Genomic DNA, 20453 nt, shown 5'->3' with positions numbered 1-20453 from the left:
GTGAAAGCAAAGATGAAACCCCAAAGCACAGGCTCAAGCCCTGCTAGAGCCCCGAGCAGTGGTGTCTCCACAGGAAGTTCCAGAGAGAACAACAAACAGCACAAACCAGATTGCACACACAGATCAGATCTAGCAGAGATTTCCAGCTGCCTTTTTCCATTCAGACTGATTTCCTCAGTGAAATGAAAAGCTGGCAACAACAGCAAAGAAAACAACTGGAAAACATTACTTTAGAAAACCAACACTTCAGATTTGGGGCTGTTCATGCTGTTACCATGAGCACAAGAGATTCCAACTGAGCTGAACCAGGAAAAGCCTTTAACCAGCACTACCTAGAATGTGGAATGCATTGGATCCTGCTTTGGGTGCATCTGATGCCTGGTTCTCCTCTTTCCACATTCAGAAGTCAATTTTCCCCTCCAAAAGTCTCCAATGTGAAATACAAAAACCTCTATTCACATGCTGTGGTGTTGCCTTGCAGATTCTGGCCCCTCAGTTTAGAGCAGACCTACAATATTTACATCACCTACAAGAAATCCTATATATCTGCACTTACAAACACACTGAAAGGGGGAAAACATGAACCTACACTCAGTGGAACTGCCAAGGTTTTCCAGCTGTGCCAACAGGACACTCCATTTTCTGCAGTTATGGTTTGTGTGGGTTTTCTTTCATCCACATCTCCAAAAAGTTACATAAAACCACAACACAAGCTGGTTACCAAATCACTGCAGGTATCTCAACCATCTCTTATCTCATACTATCCAGGTATTTTTCAAAACCTACCATAACTTCAAATAAGGAGATAAGTAAAAAGAATCCATAGCAACAGAAGAACTATAGAACCTAAAATTAAGGCTCTGAAGACCTGAAGTAGGTATGAGCAAACAAGAACATGTGAAGATTTGGATAAATAAGCTATTTTACACTTCAAACAGAAGACAAGCCTTGTCAGATTCCAGAAAAGGAAGCAACTTGGGAAAATGATGAAGGAGGGCTGTCCCACCCAAAATCTGTGGTGCAGTCTCTAAGAGCTCTTAATGCTAATGAAAATAGTGTCCCATAAAATGTATTAAATTTGCTGTTGCAAATGAGTAAGAACAGATGCTGTGATTTCAGCTGGAATCCCTGGGACTGTCTGTCCCTTCACCACAAACAAGGCACAGTGCACTGCACCCTTACAGGGGCTGGCAGAGGTTGGTCTATCAGCCCCATGATTTCTACCTCTGCATCACCAACATCTCCTTCGGTAAAAAGGGGTAACCAAGACAAATCAAAACACTTTGTCCCTTATCTGCTCTGCAGAACCAACAAGAAGACAGCACAATAGAGCCCAGTGCAGGCAGGGAGCAGTTTTCCACCCAGGACATGTAGAGCCCCAGCACTTCATTTCAACTTCTTTTTACCCCGAAAAAAATAATCCTGTCATCCTGAGCCATTCAACTGGCTGCCATTCTCCTCACTCTTGGGGGCTGGTTTGGCTGTCAAGAGTGCTTCCCATTTCCCTTCACAACCATACTGGCACGCCCTACAACACTTACATTTTTCTTATGTTTCCAACCAGGTTTCTATGAAGTGCTGCCCTTCCAGGATTTCATTATTGATACAGGGATGACTGTGAAAGTCCAGGCCCCAAAAAGCTACAGTACAGCTGTTAAAAATGATACACTACACAAGACAAGCATCATCAATCGAGGTTCCCTCTGGACTTATGCGAGTGAGTGTATTCAGAGCTGTCAGGCCTCCATCCTTTTCTGAAACCACAACCTGTTGGGCAGTTTTGCATTTTTTTTTCCCCTCAAGGCTAAGTATTTTAAGATGAAACACGTAGCTTTATTCCCACTTCAGAACCAGACAAACAAATGAAATTTCAGTGTGGGAAAAAAGTTACAAACCAAAGCAGTAATTAAGCTGAACTGAGAATTCGTTACCAATCTGAAAATGAACTTTTATGAAACATTTGTTTTTCAATGAATTTGCTAATAAATAATGCAGAGTTTCTGAGAAAGTTTCAGTCTATAGATCTGAAATCTATATGCTGTAATACATAATATTAAAGATTAAAATGGTGAGATGAGAGACACAATGTTATTTTGCTCACAGTGCTTTTCATACTCCAATTCTATGCCAATCCCCACCCCACCAGAAAAGCAGTGGCAGCGTTCCCTGTGCCCGTGTCACCCTCTCCCTTCTGCCAGCACGAGTACTGATGCAGGCAGAAGAGCAGGGATCTGATCCAATTCTCTACATCCTCCACAAACACTCAGGAAAGCCAAGGAAGGGCACAGTACCCCTCACTGCAGTGGCACTGCCAGCTTGAAACACTGAAACTAAACACCAAAATAGGATTAACACTTGGCTACGACTTCATCTCGCCTGCGTTTCCTATCTGGCCAAGCACATTTCTAATGGAAGACTCACAAATTGATAACAAAATACCTGGATTTTCTGCAAGGTGAGCACTGACAACCCACCACTAAAAATTCCAATCCCAACAGCACTGGAGCGTACTACAAACTGCTGAGGTATCCTACCACAGCAAAAAATGGTTCTGGATGCAGTTTTCCTTTATTTCCAGTTTTTTATACTTCCTTCCTTGCCTGTTTTCAAACAGGAACATTTGGCTTTATAAATCACTTTTGGAAATATTTCATCTTCTTGTTAACACCCAGCTTTCCTCTCTGCTATGCACAGCACTACAACAGCCATAATTTCAAGTAATTATTCAGTTATTTAAAAGACATGTGGGTGTGGCACGTGGGGACATGGTTTAGTGGTGGGCTAGGCATTGCTGAGGAAATGACTGGACTCGATCTTGGAGGGCTTTTCCAACCTTAATGATTCTTCTGTTTGTTTTTTTAAAGCAATGTGACCTCTCTTAAAATTTTGAAGACAAGCTAGACTCCACTTCTCAATTTTAAAAGTCATGACAGGTCTAATGACTTAAATGACTTTTGGCAGGCTGTTCTACTTTTAGAAGGAATATCCAAACACCTCTATTTGTGGCTCTCCCTTCCTCACTACAGTTACATTATAAGGTTTCAATGCACAAACCACAGAGCCGTGTTAAGAGGAGATGTTCGGGCTCATTAACTACAGAGGAAAGCCAAGAAAGATGAAGCTTATACAGGGCTCGACTCCATCTCAGTCCAAGTGGAAGCAAGCTGTGGGACAATTACACTGAGAACTAGGGAATGAAAAAAAACCTGGAAGCTGCCTCCAAGTGCTCAAGTCTGTTAGTGATGGCAGTAACACAAAGGTGGCTCTGCCAAAAGGAAGATGAAAGGAAGAAATGGAACCAACACAATCAGAGCTGGAGCTTTTACTTCCCAGACAATGTAGGGAGCAGTGCTGTGTTATAAATACACAATCTGAAATATAGAAAGATACTGGATCTATTCATAGTGTCACATAAACATGAAGACAAACTGAGATTTAACATGGCTCAAAATACCATTGTAAAGTACACAACAAATAAAGCAAAACTTGCCCAGAAAAGCACTCATTAAATGGCTGGAAACTCCATGCAGAACATGAAATAAATGGAAGCTGTAGATAAGCACAATGTCTCTTCAGAACCATATCAAGTCTAACTTGAATATGTCAACAGGCAAGAAACAGCAGCAAAGGCTACACTGGTGCAGCCCTCAGCACACAGCCTGCTCTGTGCTGCTCACCCCGAGGTCAGCAGCAACACTGGACACATGTCACGAGTTAAAAACACATCAAACAAGATAAATTCATCAAAGTATCGTAATAATAACAGCTGACAACTGTGCTGGCTACTGACACATGCTCTGACCCAGTGTCACAAAACCTGACAGCTCCAAGACATCCAAGACAGGCATCAGACAAAAACAAAGCTAAAATACATTTGGACTCCATATATATGAGCTAGAATTAAACCCTCTGGTAAGTCACACAAATTTCTAAGCCAAAAAGAAAGTTAAAAAAACAAACAGATGGCAAAGTCCAACAGAGCTATACTGATGAAGCACTGAAACCCCAAAGGATACCAAGCACAGAGGTGCCTACTAGGAGAGACAAAGGGAACCAGCAGGCAGAAGTACAAAAACATGGGGTTTTAAGATAATAACAAAACAAAACATAATGAAGACACAGTAAGATTCACACCCATATACATAACAATTAAAATCTGATCTGACTACAACAGACAGTAGTGCGCAATTTCTTTGAGCGGAGAGAAGAATTATGTGGGTAATTTCATCACAAAACAGCCTTTCCACTTTTAAAAGATCTCCAAACAAGACTGTATGACTAGAGGATACCAAAAATTATCACCAAAATGCCATGCTTTGATGAGACCCAAAAGAACTAAGTCATCAAAATCCACACCATCAACAACAGTCCATCATACAAGCTAAAACCTCTGCAATGCACTAAGGAAAAGAAGATCAATAGATTAAAATGTACAAATGAAGAAATTCAGGCTAAGCAGAACATCTGAATTGCTTCAGTGGTAAGCAACACCAAGCCAGCTGCACAAACAGCTCCACAGTGAAGAAAATTCACAGCTAACATATGCAGAACAACACACTTTGAGGGGGGAAAAGCTCTCTCTACTGTACAATTCACTGTTTCTAAATCAACTTAAAATGAAATTTCTCACTGGAAAACTACGAAAGCTAGAATGTCAGAGGAATAGGAAACTAAAACATTGTTAAATAACTGAATGACCACTATATTCCTTCCCAAAAATGCCATACTCAGTCTTGGTCATACCACAACAGCAAACCCAAAGCTGAACCAGGAAAGTTCAGAGACTGGCAATGAGAATCAGTGATGCCATTAAAAAATACCTAAGTTTATGTATTTGGAGCCCAGTGAGTTCCCAAGATGGGCAGTCCTGTGTGAACAGTACCTTTATGGATTTAACTGTCATTTCTTTCATACTCATACACCCAATCCCAAAACACTCAGAAGCAACAAATGGAGTGATAAGTTTAGTGTTGATGTAAAAAGAAAAAATTCCTTTAGAGTAATGTATTACTTTTCATTAAAATTAAACCTCTTCTCTTTTTGCACAAATCAAACAGCTTGTGGTTGTTACACACTCCAGGGAATTATCCAAAATCCCAAGAAAGTTTAGCAGCAGAATAATCCAATTCCTTCATTGCCTTTGGTTAGGGCAGCTTTAATGAGGAAAAAAATATATTTTAACTGATGCAAAAAGGATTTATCATAAATTGATAGTCTGCTTATTTTGTAAAATTTGCTCCTCTGCATGAATACTAAATGGTAAAAACCCTGGAAATTAAAGCACCTAATAGACCACATAAAGCAGACTTTCAGTTTTCCTACACAACCCTGCAACTCTACACATACAAATCAGGCTTATCTATTTATATGGAATTAATCAGGATTACCACTTTCATCTTGGCAATTTCACTGGAGGACGAAATCAATAGCACCCAATCAGTAAAATATGACTGTTTCCACTGCGCTGAGGCATTTGCTCTATTAAGAACTATTCTGCCTTTTTAAAAAATCAATAGCCTCAGGCATTATGTTTCAATATTGGAGACCCAGAGGTGTACTCTGGCAGGACAATCCAAGCAGCACCCCAGTGTTTGAGGCGGCTCTCCCCTCTCAGGCTGGCACACAGAGAAGCAAACACAGGCCTGTGCCTCCATGGCCATTCCCAAAGGCTGCACCGAGACTTTGGAGCTCTCAGGGGCTGAACACTTCATCCACAACCCTTGGAGGAAGGTAGAAAACTCCTCTGGAACCAGCATGGAAGCTGCAGCCTGGGTCCTGCAGCCACTGAGACCCCTACAAACCAGCTAAGTCAAAGTGTAGTTTCCCTTCCACCAAGTGAGATCCCAACATCAGCACGGATTCCTCGTGGGAAACCAGCACTAACCAGCTCCAGCAACAACTCCAGTTACACCTCCTCATAGGCAATGCAAAGTGCATTTAAACATCCTGCATCTATAAAACCACTGCATGCTCAGAAGAGTTGGCTACAGACACTGGCACACATTTTACACACCAAATTATCTCCATGAAACTGGTGATGATAATAAAATTCACTTTCAAATGCCCCGTGACACTCAGGCTGATTTTGCCCAAGTTAAATGTTTTTAGAGCTTGAAAGCAAAACTTAAGCAGAATATTGCACTGCTCCTTGTGTAGTTTTCCTAAACTCCCACTTCATTTCCTCACTCATTTGTTATCACTCTCTTTCTCTTGGCCATGCAACAAACTCCAGTTAGGTGCCTACAGAGTCTCCAGACTTCTGTGACAATCTCTGGCTGAAGGTAAACCTCGTGTAAATCACAAGGGCATTTTATCATCAGGAACAACCAAATACTCTTATTTGTATAAGGAAATATCTACCATATGTAACTTCCTTACTTACACTGATAAGGTAACACCAGGTAACTAAGCCAAGCTTTTTTTTTTAATGACACTTTTTGTTTGCTGCTTTTCACTGTGATGAACATTAGGCACAGGTGTGTACACACCTGACAACTTTGAAACTGAAGTGTTAGTTTATTAGGAAAGCTTCATAAGCCAGTCAAGTAATTTTCTTAGATGACTAATAAACATGCAGTGCAAAAGCCATATGCAACGTGTCCATATGGAACAGGAATATCAAGCAGGGAGACCGGTGCTTAACTGACTTGGGACGTAACCGAGACCTGAATATTTCTGCTCTATTTTTAACTTGGGATATAATTAGAAATAATCAAGCAGCACACACAAAACAGAAACAAATGACAACCTGCTGTTTCTAGGGACCCAGCTGATCTGTGCTGCCATCCTTAGCTTTCCATACCCTCCATTACTCCCCAGGAGGAGCATCCCTGGCAGCAGCACCTGGATGCACTTCCCAGCTTGCTGCTCACAGACCCCTTCAGTTCTGGGCTCCTCCTGCAGCTCCAGGCCCACCAACTGCTAATTCTGCTCCATTGGGACTTCCCAAAGCAGCAGTTTGTCCTCTAAAAACAAAATACATATCAATTCCAAGGACTTCAAGAATACCAGGGAGAGACAGAACAAATTTCCTCCTTCTGAATAATCTCATTTGCAATCTTAATGGTGTATACAGGCTATCACAACTTTCCTATTAAAAATTAGGTGACACCAGCTTCATTTTTATTTCTAATAATGCAATCTGTATAGATCCAAGTTTTCATGCTTATCTCAACTCAGTTACAAACAGTTATAGGAGGCAGGATTTAGCTTAATTTGATGCTTCTTCCTGATTTGTTTTATTCCCTCAGCTAAGTGAAATGTTGTCCCAATTCTAAAATCAGCAGCTCATCTTGCCTTATCTGCAGAGCAACCAGCTACAATGGAAAACACACTAATGTTTGCAGATACACAAATAAATGAAGTTACACAGTTTTCTCCTAAAATAATTCAGCTGCACTCTTTTCTTCTTCAGAGAGCCATGATGAGCTATTTATAAATAGGATCAAATGTCCCTCCAACACACATGACTCCATACAAAGAATACAGTCTTCCAAATCTGCAACTTCTGCTCATTTATGGCACTTTTACCCACACCAAACTGCCAGCATGGGTTGTTTTTGGTTTTTTTTTTTCATGAAAACGCCCTGATCTGGACATACAAGCAGCACTTCAGCCTTGGCAAGGAGAGCTGTGAGTCCCACAGCCAAAGCTCCACCTGGACCTACAAACCTGCTGTTCCTCTGCCTCTCCAGCCCTCAGCATCAGCCTAAGGAGGCTCTTCCAGCATCCTGAAGAGATCAAGCTTCACCCAGAGCACGGAACAGAAGTCAGCACTACCCCCCTCACATCTAAACTCCAACAAGAGAACTTTCATGCCATGGAACATCTGCACCAAAGTCCCTCTCCTGTGAGCACCTGCTCATATAAAGCATGTGGAACATCCTGTATTTAAGAAAAACTACTGACAATTAGATGGGAAATAGTGTGAATTAAAATGAACTTCATCCACTACACACCCTCTTCATTGAGACAAAGAGCTAAGAGAGCCTTTCTCCCTTTCCTCTAACTGACTGGTACAAACACCCTCAGACAGGGAAAGCCCAGCTCCTGGTGCTCCCCAGGGATCCCACAGGACACATCCATGGACACCTTCCACAAGAGACAGACACGAGAGGAGGAGCTCACCACAACTTCCAAGATTTCCACAATGATACTCCTAAATTCCTGCTCTGATAAACAGCTCCAGTGAAGGTTTTATTCCACATCATTTCAGCACATCATCCCCCCTCTGCAGACTTAATTCACATATTTGGCTCCAACAGACAGAACTTCATCTATTAATTTGATTTCCTCAAACCATAAAAGATTATTTTAAACTAGTAAAGAGCTACTAACACAACCATAAGACCACTGAGCTGCCAGGAGAGCAGGAATATCAGAAAATAATCACTACGTGGCAAGATTTTACACATAACAAAGTAACTTATCTGTTACACATGTTCTGCAGATTGAGTCAAACTGTAATATTTTTCAAAAGAAAAAAAATCTACTTCAGACCTGGAATCTGCAAAGTTTGTACTGTGTAAGAGGATAAATAAAAATATTCCCTGTCAACAGGAGTCAGCTCACATGGTTCCATCAGTGGTGTCCAAGATGAGAACCACCGTGGAAGATCCTGCCTCATGTGATTTGAAACAGAACAATTACACCATTTAATATCAGAATTTAACCATTCTTACTTTCCCAATTTGCTAAAAAACACTCATTTGACCAACAGTTTTTTCCATATTCCATTTGCACAGAGCTCTCTCTTAAAATACGAGGATTCAATCAACCTATAGGGGGTATTTTTTTTAATCCCAGCACTCAGCATTCAAGACCAGATTTTCTTTCAAGCATCCTACTAGCTTATTGCTGGCAAGAAGGAAATAAAGAAGTTACTTTTTAAAGCCAGCATTTGGCATAACGAGCAGATAACATCGCTGCAAAGCTAAGGAGGCTTCTGTGGTATTAATGGTCTCATGCAAGGGCTTTTGAGAGAGCCTTCTCCTGCCTCACCTGGCTGAGATTACGTTTTCCGTAGTCTATAAAGAACCAGGATTCAATCATGGACCATTAAAGACAACAATGGTAAAAGGTGTGAGAACTACCGCGGCTGAAACGCTGCCAGACCGCTCATTTCTGGGCTACTGCGGCAGTTCCCAGGCAAGTTCCTCTCTCTCCACAGGTTGCCGGTACCGAGTCCGTGCCGCTTCCAGCAACCCTCCCGAGCCGGGGCAGAGCCCGCCCGTGCCCGGCTCCCCTCAAGGGTAAATGGCAAGCCCGATACCCCTCACGTGTGCCCTTCTCCCCTCAGGGGTGAGCTGCAAGCCCGATTCCCCTCAGGTGTGCCCTGTGAGCTGCAAGGCTGATTCCCCTCATGTGTGCCTGGCTCCCCTCCCCGGTACCAGCGAGCCGGGAGCACAGGTGGGTGAAGCGTTCAATCCCCCGCAGACGGGGCTCCAGGTGTCCCTTGTTGGCGGGGAGGCACCGCCGCCGCTCCCCGAGGCTCGCAGTGGCCCCTGCTGGTGCCCGCACGGGGGGAGTGGAGCGGGCTCAGCCCCTCGGCACCGCTCGCCCTGCCGGGGCCGCCCCGGGCCCCGCCGCCCCCCGGACCCCTCCGCGCCCCTGCACAGCTCCGCGCCTGCCGCCGCAGGGGTCTCGCCGCGCTCTTACCCGTCAGGAGGCTCCGGGAGCCGCTCCGCGCCGCGGCGCCGGTCGGTGCGGGCTGAGCGAAGAGAAGGGCGATGCACAGGGAGCCGAGGAGCCGCCGGGCTCTCCGCGCCGCCATCGCTCCACTCCCCGCGCCCGGCAGCCGGGCTGCACCCAGCGCCAGCCCCTCCCCCGGGGGGGCTCCTCCTGCCTTCCTTCCCTACCGGGCGGGCTGCGCGGAGGCGGCGGAGGGAGAGCGGCGGGCGGGCGGAGCGGCCGCGCTCCCTCCCTCACTCCATCGCGGGCCGGGCTCCGCCGCTCGCTCGCTCCGTCCCTCCCTCCCACGGACCCCGCGGGGCGCGCGCCGCCTCCCGCCCGCCCCCCGCCTCGCGCATGCGCGCGCTCCTCCCCTCCCGCCCCCCGACCCCCGCGCCAGGTGTGCGCGCGCCCACACCCACGCGCGCGCCACCGCGCCTGCGCGTGCGCGCCCGGGGGGGCGGGGCCGCCGCCCTCCCCTGAGGGGCGACGCTTTGCCCCCCGTTCCCCTCAGGCGTTTGGTGCGTAAAGTTCGTGGGTTTTAAGGCAATAAATGCATGTTTTCCCCTCTCCTGGACCAGCCCAGCATGAGTGCGGGACCTGCGCGTTTTCCACACGTAAAAACATGGAAAACCAGACGGTTCGGCACCAATCCGGGTATGCCCGCTATGTGGCGAGCCGGAGGGTGTGGGAAGAGGGAGCCCTTCTCTGCCATGGTGCTGGTTACCAGCAATCCAGAGCCGCCCAGAAACCCGAAATCGAGCTAAATGTAGAAAAATAACTTGCAGAAACTTGTTTTCTTGGGGAGCGACTCTGCCGCTCTGTTCGGGATGCCGCCTCTCCCAGTAAACATGCTTCTCAAAGATAAATAACGTGAAGAAAAGGCCAGACATGCTCCAAAAAGGCAAATGTGATGTATTTTCATCCTCCTGGGGGTAATTAGTTTTATACAGCATTTGCCATTCAAATCCAAATCACTGGAATGCCGCATCGTTACCAGCCCGTTCCAGCCCTGCTGCCAGATCCAGGTTCCTTAGAAAGGACACAATAAAAACTATAAATATACATTCCTCCTTCATTAATCATATGGAGTGTACCCTGATATTTTTTCCATCTCAGCTTGTTTCCCACTAAATTATATTTTTACAATGCATACGGTGTCCTTGCTCATTTTATTATCGACTAATTGAATCGTCTCTTTCAGGACATAAATTACATGGGACCCGAGCCGGAGGTAACCAGGAGAGAGCCAGACCCCTGAGGCACCACAGGACGTGAAACATGGGTATGTCCCCTGCAAAACACGTTGCAAAACATTTTACAACTAATTTTAAGTCATTTGTTCCAAAAATCCAGGCTTTTACACTGGCTGTGAGACTCCTGTTAAGCAAAGTTTCCCTTGATAACCTCGGTGTGTGTGGCAAGGGTGTCCCTCTTGTTGCAGGCAGCTCTATATTCCCGTGAAATTCCTCTTGATCCAGCGGGATTTGGAGATTTGTTTATGGAGAGGGTTTTGTGCGAGGCAGAGGCTGGCAGAGTGCTCAGTGCCCCAAACGCAGGTGTGGATTTTGCCGTACAGGGATGCACACAGCAAATTAAATGCTGACGTGGCTGCAAAGCACCAGCTAATACAGGTGTCTGAGGCGTCTCTCCTTGTGAAGCTTGCTTCATTATTTTATGTTTCTGTCAGGAAACAGGGGGTTTGGCCACTAAAAATATCCTGGGGCATTTTCACAATGGAATAATTACCTCCTCAGAAGGATGTTTGGGTTTCTCCAGCTTACCCTTGCCGAGCTACGCTGCTATCTGATATGCCACAAGGATTACCAGCAACCAGCTGCAATTTATCCTGAAAATGGAAGCGGTGATTAAAAGGCAGGACTGGTAGTGTAACTCCTATTAAAGCTGGTTAGCAATTCCCATCATAAAATCCTGCCCTCAGTCGCATTTAATAGGGCCAGACTAACCACTGTGCTGAAATTTAGGCATCTGAAGTTCATACCTTGGGTTAAATTATAAACATTTCTCCTTTTGTTTCTTCTGTCAGGGATTTTCTAGTCTGAAAATGAGAGTGGTCACTTTGTCAGAGGTGTTCCCTCAAACCCTGCTATGAAAACCATCCTGAAAGTCCTGCTGGTTCTTGGCAGGGGCTTCCTGGCGCTTCCACTCCCCAGCAGCTCCATCCTCACCACAGCCCAGGGCTGTGGGATCAGAGCTGGACCTGCAGCTCCAGTTCCTGGCTGCTCTGGACCATGCCACGTCTGCAGGTAGGAAGGGCAGACCTGTCCTTCCAGTCTTCTTGGGAAACACAGAGCAGGAAGCTCCTTGAAAAGCACACAGTGGGGACAGGAACTGGGTCTGGGACAGCTAAGTTGGCAGGCACAGAGGCTCTAGAGAGAGACAGGTTCTCCGGGGTGGTGAAAGGGAATGAGGAGCCAGAAGGAAAAACAGGTCTGCCTGGAGGGAGGGATAAAGCAAAGCTCATAAGAAGGAGTCTGGAAGCCAGGCTGCTGGGAGAAGGCTTTAAACCAGAGTGGAAATGGGAGAAGTTGCTGGGAGGAGGACATGCAGCCTGGCAGGACTGGGAGCTGTCCCTGTGCTCTGGACAAGGTTTGAGGGAGAGCCTGCTGGGCAAAGGGAATGCAATGGAAGAGCTGCAGTGGGGCAAGGGAAAAGGACCCCAAGGCTGGGTGTGAGATGCAACAGGGCCTGTGGGAAGAGGGAATTCACTAGGAACAGTGATGTAGGAATGGGAATGACAGAAACTGGGGCAGGGAGACAGAGCAGAAAGGTGAGGATTTGGGAATGGGAATGAAGACCACCTGGAAAGCACTCATCAGTACCTGAAATACACTGAGAATGTACCTCACCCCCTTGGCTTGTGCCAACTATGACATCCCTCACGGAGGGAAATTTCCACATTGCTGATGGCCTGCAACGATGTCAACTCAGGATTACATTACTGGGGTTATCTCTATGTGGGAAAGAAGTACATATTCAATAAAGCAACAGTACTCAGGCTGCACAGTAACACACTCCCCAGTTACCAAACACCAGGATAAAGGCAAATAGTGCGAAAGGATATGCCAGGCTCAGACACTGAACCAAGGTCAGGAAACCCAAGCAAGTGCCCCAAAACTTCCACCTCATTTACTGCAAAAATCAGATGTAGGTATTTCATGCACCTTGTGAGGAACTGCTGGGCAAGCAAGCACAGCACTGTGGGTGGGGCAGGTGACTGCTGCTCCCAGAAAGGATTTTTAGCCTCTGGAATCTGTGGGATGCAAAGCACAGTCCCTACACAGACCTTCCCAGCGCTGCACTAATTGTGCAGTCAGCACTGCCCAGGTGCCTGGGCTCACATTTTGAAGCCTGACTTGCAGAAATGAAGAACTCTTGCAGATAAATCTGCAATAACTGAGAATTTATACAACTTCTGACTCAATTAGATGCCTGGCCATGTTCTATTTTCTGACAAAATCAGGCCATTGAGTATTTCTAATTGGATCTCTGAAATGAAAGATGTTTTTTACTATTCTGTCTGTACACCCGAGTTCCTCGTCTGTAAAATAAGGGCAACACCAGTTCTCGCTACAGTGTTGAGAAAATGAATTAGAGTTTGTGAAGCACTTGGATACCACAGTGATGAGTCCCATGGAAAAGCTCAGGAAGAAATGAATAAATCTGTCTTCAGAACAATATTTGAATAGTCTGCTGTAAATAAAGCACGGGCCACACAGTGAACAGCGAGGAGAAAATAAAATTATTACTTAGTGAGCACAGTCTATTCTGTACAATGAGTAAGGCCAGGAACCTGTTGAAAGAACAGCGTGTGATCTAATTAGAATTAAATACTGTATCATAATGCAAATGCATGGAAGGGACAAATTACAGTTGCATAGGTCACCTTAATGTTGGTATTTCTAAACTTTTAGACTCTTGAATTTAAAAAAGAACTCCACTGTTAGGTGCAAAGGTGTAATACACATGTATAAATGATTTCCTCGCCCTTTAATAGTGGGAGACAATATATTTACCTTCTCTACCTCAGCCACTTAAGTGGAAAAAAGTGTTTTTCTCCTCTTGGAGATATCTCAGCCTTACAGCCAAGATTTAACGGTGTCATTCACACGCTGACATAGAGATTTAAATCCAAAATTTACCTTCTTTGGGAATCTGTGCACGATCATCAGAGACAGACTATTCTCCAGAGAGGGAGCCAGAGGAGGACCTTCATTTCAGTGATTAAAATTTTGTGTTTTGCTTGGAGTGCTTCCCATTCCAAAGCAGCCCCCTGGTTTTGGTGCAGAGGCAAGGTTATGGAACAACAACTCCCCTGATCTTTGCGACTCCTCAGTCCCGAGGCTGCACTGAGCTTTCCCGACTCCTGCTGAGACTTGGAGCCGCTTCAGAGCAGCTGTAAATTGCTCTGGGTTATCTGTGGCCCACAAGAAGGGTGATGGAATTAGGATTGCACTGTTCAGTGCCACTCTGCTCATGCCTATTTTTCTCATCGTGATTTCTCTATTGCTTAGCAGGATGTGAGGTGACACTCAATCGTTACACCAATTTATTGTTATCCAGAGAATTTTCCATTACCAGGCATCCTCTGGCAGCTGGTAAAGGCAATTTGGGATAAGAAGGGGCTGCAGCACAAATAAAGACGTGGCTCGTTAAGTTTAAGACTTAGAGGTGTGAGATACCTTCAGTTTAACCTGCTGTGCTGCCTCCCTTGTGTGAGGCATTGGCTCCATTCATGGACAACATCTGGCACATGGCCTGTCCGATTATTCCCAATCTCCATCCCGATTCCAGCAGCAGTGCCCAGCAAGGTGTGCTGTCTTTCATCCTTCAATAGGAGCTAGATTTATTTTTTCATTTATTTTTTTACATTTATTGGTCACAGATGTGGTTTTGCAAACTGCTCTGAGGTTAAAAGTCATCCTCTGGACTTTGCCAAGCAAATTCTAGGTTAGCAGGTCATATGCCAGAAACCCCCTAACCCCAGCATATACTTCTGTCATTCCTGAGGTCAACAGCAGTTCCAGCTCCTCACTGGAATCAGGGAGGGTCATAAATGGAGACAGACCTTCCAATCACTGAGGTGAGTTCCCTGAGAAGGCTGAGAGGAAGGTGGAGCTCCTTGAGTGCCAGGTTGACAGAGTCTGAAACATAAACAGGGCAGTTGGTGTAAAATGCTTTTAAAGGCTTCCCTTGCTGAGCAAGGGAGCTGCTGAGGTCTAATCCAATGTTTGTTTATTTAGGATTTTCAGAGGTAGATGGAGGGAACCTAGAATCCAAAAGGCAGGGTTTACTGGAATCCAATCCACAATTTAAAAGAGAAGGATAATGCATGTGTTATCAAGAAGTACATAATGATGTGGGATATGGGTCTCTGGGCATCCAGAAGGAGAGAAATGCAAGTAACCCCCAGGGGAAAGGCTGATGTTACTGCAGTCAATGGGATTTTTGTCATCCATGTCAGTAGTGTGAGATTTCACCTCTGGAAGCCTGTCCTGGCATGACACTGTGCCACAGGTGCACACAGTGACTGTGTTTTCCTGGTTTGGTGGTTGTCATCAGTCCTTATTCTCAGATGAGATCATTACTGGGGACACACTGACCATGCCCTCACTTTTGCAGTGTCCCACTTCTCCCTGAGCTGCAACAACTGATCTTTGGACTGACAGACTCTGCACATCCAGTAAGAGAGGAGACAGATGGTCCATGCCCTCTCGTGCGAGCAGGATCAGTCTCCTCTGCTTCTTAAAAACCACATAAGCCAGGCAAGGATTCCAGGTGGTGTTTATCCCAAAGCTTTTCCAACAATCCCACAAGAATGTTAATTACTGACACCAACAATCTTGTTCTCATTCATATAATGGGAGTGCCTAAAGGTCTTACCTGAGGTTGTGTTAGACACTGTAGGATCACACAGGAACAGACAGAGGGGTTTTAGTGCAGGTTATCCTGACAGGAAGTCAGAACCATGGAGAGCTGTTGGAGGTAGAGCCAGCAGGGCCACCTTCCACATCTCCTGAGTCCCAGTGCTTCTGCTCTGTAAACACCACCACGTTTTCTCCTGTGCCAGGGGAAGTGAGACTGCAGCGCTCTGAGAGAATTTAAAGCGAGAGGAAAACTGTGGAGAAGAGAAAGGAGAAGAACAAAAGGGAAAGAATTGATGCTCAGCACAGAGAAATGGTCATTTACCTCTGGGCTTGGGAAATCAAAGAAATAACCTTAGACCAGCAGCAGAGGATGCCTGGAAAACACAGCCCATCACGCCTGGGGATCCCAGCACACCTCACAAACCTCACCTCTGCCCATGGCAGGAACCAACAGCAGCACAGCCCGGCCCTTTCTGTGTGATACCTGAAAGGGTCAGCTGAGGTGTTGGGTCATACAGCTGGAATCACATGTGTTTCCTGGAAATGGAAAGAATCTCTCATTATCTGTGAGAGATACAAACAGATGAGCCAGAGTTAGATGAGCAAGTCCACACATAAAACTTGACACCAAATAGATTTGACTGTTGTGTCAACACCCACAACTCCCACAGTGTCCTTCCTTTTGGTCTGTATCCCAGACTGTGATTTTAGGTGTTTAAAACTGAATATACAGGAACAATGATTCCAGGAGTCATTGCTTGGACATGGTGGCTGAAGTGTCCCTCTGCTTTAAATGGCAGGAACTGGAGTGCTATTAGAACCGAGGGAAGAGTAAATAAGAGCAAAATTACCTCAGTCTGCAAATCAACAATTCAAAACTAATTCAACAATTCAAAACCAGTCATTGCTATGATGTAGTGAAGACAGGGACAATGAACCACAGAAACAGGAAGGAATAAAGGCATTGGACAATAGGTTGGGACAGGGACAGAGTCCTGTTTGCTGTAATAATCTTGTTCATGCACTCTCAGACAGCCCTTTAAAGTCATAGTTTTGGCTTTGGTTCCTCCAACTGGAATGCTCAAACAAACTTCATCACCCTTTCAAATGCTATGAAGGAATTTCCTATAAATAAAATGAATTTTTCATGGAGGAAATATTGGACTTCTTCATTTTTGCCACATTATCTGACAAAAGGACAAACTTGAACAGTTGTAAAATTAAACTTTTCAGAACAAGACCTGGTTTACAAAGGGCTTCCACCCCAAGCTCATAGTGTGCCACAGAAGGATGCCTGGAGCCCTGGGGGATTTCTTTTGCCACAGGACCTGTACACTGTGATCATGGTGCTTCCCAAATCACCTTCCTGCCAGGAAAGGTTGTGCTGCAGCACCTGGGAATGCTGCAAAAGTCTGGACAAGACCTTGGTGACATAGCTGTGAAAGGAGAGCATGGAGGTCTCTTCCCAGAGAGCAATAGCAGGGGTGCAGCCCTGATTTGCTAAGGAGAGAAACAAGCTTCTGTTCCCAGCAGGTCCTGGTTTAAAATCAGAGTTATTGGCTCATTCTGCATACATTTTTTTTAAATCATTCTAACTTCTTGCAATTCTTAAGCATCTCTAAAACCAGGGTGAATTAGCCAACATTCCTTCCTAGTGTTACCAATGCAACCTCTTACCCCATCAGCACAGTCTGACTCTTTCTCAGCTGCAGGGCTGAGCAATATGGGGACATAAAAGAAAAGCAAAGAACACACTTTGTGCCAAGGGACGGTGCTGTACTGAGAGCTCTGGCAGGGAGAATGTGGGCAGCCTTCAGACAGGTGAAGAGTCTGACTCCTCAAGCTTCAATCTGACACTTCTCACAGACATTCATTTCACTTTTTTTTTGTTGTTGTTTAAACATTCCTTGAGGGCAATACTTCTGCAAAAACACCACCTTTCTCCCACCTTTCAATGCTCATCCCAGGGGACTGGTGATCAAAGCCAGGAGAGCAAACCAGAGGCTCTGATGGGATGTGGAACATGGGTGATGGAGCCGTGAGCCCTCAGATCTCCCTGACAGGTCTGGGCACTGCACGTCAGGATTGCTGGGTCTGCTGTCACACAGGGCTTCTACCACTGCTATTATTCCCTCAGCACCTCAGTGGCAGGTTTAAAATCAAATTACATGAGTGCTACAGGCTGCAGGCCCTGCCTGAGCCCTGAAGTCAGATGACTTGAAACAATAAATATGCCTGGGTAGCATTCTCTAAGAAATGTCATCCTCAGGCTGCTCCTCTGTTCCTCCTAACGGAACCTGACGGGATTCATCGACTGCCCGCTATTCCTGGAACTGCAGCGGAAGTTATTGATTCTGGGAAGTATGAAATGTGTCTGAGAGGTCACAATGGGACTCTGTGTCCAAGTGAGACACTAAGGCCTTCAGAGACACTGAATGGGGCAGAGGGAGCAGCAGGAAACAAAAGGTGGGGAGTTGACTCCAGCAGGGATTGGTGGGGCTTGAACAGCACCGCCCCAAGAAGAGGTGAAGGTGCTGGTCCAGGTTCCCTGTGACCAGAAACCACCACAGGGTAAATGTTGCCCAGGCTGTTGCTCCACCTGCTTCCCTCTGCACTAATACACATTTTTAAGGGATGCTCTTAGAAGGACCAAAAGTGGAAATGCATTTCCTCCTCCTCCCATAGTGAAGGCACATGCTGGCAGGGGAATCTGGGAGGAAAATGCTCTTATGCTAACAGGCAATGGGCATTTTGTGCACAAGCAAGATGCCTTCACATTCCCAGAGAAATTCAGCTAAAAAGCATCACTGCCAAAAACTGGAGAGAATTCAGATGCTTGGAACAAACTTATATTGCTAAAAGTGGGGAATTGGTCAAGAAAGATGTTCAGGCTATCAGAAGTTGTTATCAGAAGTGTCCTTCGTTTCTGAAAGCACAGAAGTGTAGGTATTCAACAAAAATCAATTTCTCGAAAAGACTCTCCTTCCGTGACCAAAAACCTTTGGTGAGGGCTGAGCAGGAATTGAGCTTTATGTCTGTATCATGTGGACATTTCGATTCCATGAAGCAAAGCAATGGTATTTTTCAGCCGTGAGCCCTCTGAGGCAGGTAACAAATAACAGAGATTTGACAGAGGGAGAAAAGCTTTCTCACAAATCTCCTGTTTTCCCAGTCCCCAAAGGCCACAATCTGCCTCTCACCCCCTTCCATGCTGCTGCTCAGTCCATGATCTGTTGGGTTTGTGTTTTCAGATGGGAGTCCAGCATTTTCCTGCTGACCTCCAGCAATCAGCAGCACTCAGCTGCTCCTTCTGGGGTGTCATTGTGGTATCCACCACTCCTGAGGCTGCCAGGACATTCTGGGAACCACTGCCCTTGGAGAAGGCAGCACAGGGGACCACAAGGAATAGTGTGACTGACATTTGTTTTTATGTTTACTACTGCTGTTAACGTGTCTTGTTTGGTTTTTTTTTTCTAAAGAGCAGAGTCCATGAATTATGTTCAGCTTAAAAAGAAAGCTGTAAAAAGTACCAGTGAAAGACATCAGGAAGAAAAAACTCAAAACCACTCCTGTTATCTTACTCTCTCTCTTCTCTCTTTTTTTTTAGGTTCTGCATCCAGTTTCAGGCAAATGCAGCAGTGCCTTGGGGTGAGGTGCCTCCAGAAGGCTCCTGAAGAGGCACCTGCTGTAGGAAGGGAGCAGTGGGAACTTAGACACAAGAGCAGTGAGCTTGCTGTGAGCAGTTTCCACACCAGAAAGAGGAAGAACTTGGTCTTGTTCCTGGCTACAGGCGGTTCTGACACATGAAAGGTTTCACTCATTCTCACTTGAGACAAGTGAATGATGGCTGTCCCATTAAATGTGACTAAGGTAAGATATCTTGCACTTCACCTAAAGTTGGCACCAGAAGAAGGGTAGGTTTAGATGGGATATTGGGAAGAAATTCTTGGCTGTGTTTGGTGCTGAGGCCCTGGCAGGGGTTGCTCAGAGCAGCTGTGGCTGCCCCATCCCTGGAAGTGTCCAAGGCCAGGTTGAACAGCAAGTGGAAGGTGTTCCCACACATGGCAGGAGGTGGAACAAGGTGGTCTTAAAGGTCCCTTTTAAACTAAACACTTCTGGGATTCTGTGATCAAGAATGTGAGAATGCCAACACAGCCTGGAACATGGACAAAATCCCTGTTTGGAGTTCCTGGTCCCAGGATAGGTGGGGTGACACTGCAGCAGGAGGGTCCAAACCTCAAAGATAAGTTATTCATAAAGATATTCAAGATATAAAGATATTCAAGTTGTACACCAACCTACAAACTTCTAGGAACTTAATTAACCCAAAAAGCTACACGCAGACTTTGGGGAGTGAGCAGTGACATTGCTCCAAGTCAGCTCCCACAGGGGGGATTTTTCCTTCTGACCAAAGAGCTCCCTTGTTCAATGGATGGGAAAACACAGACAGTAAAAGAGATGGTGGGAAAAATTAGCAGCATTTACAGTTGTGTTGGAAAGCCTTGTTCACATCAGAACACCTTCCCCAGGTACCTGAACAAGAGAATGGGGATTTTAAAAATTGGAAAACCTGCACAGGGTGCTCAGTAAATCTGAAATGAGAACAGCCACCTTAAAGCTCATCTCCTATATGGAATTTTTACCTGGAGTGCAGCTGACACCAGAGGAAAGGGTGAAAAGGCTTGGAGCTCTGTGAGAGATAATGACAGAACTGCCAGCAGTGGACCCTGCTGGGTCACCAGAGGAAGGGGGAAAACACAACCCTTTGTGATTACAGTGAAATACAAATAAATATGTTGGAAAAGAACATTCTCTATTTCCTGCAAGCAGTAAAGTTTGGGGGGAAATGGCCTATGACAAATATTTTTCTCTGCTGGAGGCAGCAGCAGGGCTCTG

General features: G+C 45.6%; 1 protein-coding gene and 1 long non-coding RNA gene across 10 annotated transcripts in view; one reads left to right on the top strand and one right to left on the bottom strand.

Moving 5' to 3' along the window:
• NEO1 (neogenin 1) overlaps positions 1-9966 on the bottom strand; it is a 174846-nt gene extending 164880 nt beyond the window's left edge. For all 8 annotated transcript variants that reach the window (XM_030955349.1, XM_030955356.1, XM_030955350.1 and 5 more), the window contains exon 1: positions 9658-9966. In XM_030955349.1, the coding sequence (XP_030811209.1) occupies positions 9658-9772 (115 nt within the window). In that variant the 5' untranslated portion in view covers positions 9773-9966. The remainder of the gene's footprint in view (positions 1-9657) is intronic.
• Positions 9967-10121: 155 nt separating this feature from the next.
• Positions 10122-19482, top strand: LOC115907660. 2 transcript variants are annotated; one of them, XR_004061055.1, is made up of 3 exons: positions 10122-10190; positions 10874-10954; positions 19165-19482. It is a non-coding gene; the product is annotated as an uncharacterized LOC115907660 (long non-coding RNA). The 2 variants fall into 2 exon arrangements; XR_004061056.1 differs by having other exon boundaries at positions 10137-10326.
• Positions 19483-20453: the final 971 nt, after the last annotated feature.

Source organism: Camarhynchus parvulus, chromosome 10 (assembly GCF_901933205.1).
Source record: "Camarhynchus parvulus chromosome 10, STF_HiC, whole genome shotgun sequence".
NCBI classification, from domain to species: Eukaryota; Metazoa; Chordata; class Aves; order Passeriformes; family Thraupidae; genus Camarhynchus; species Camarhynchus parvulus.
This window is presented reverse-complemented; position numbering and strand designations above follow the sequence as displayed.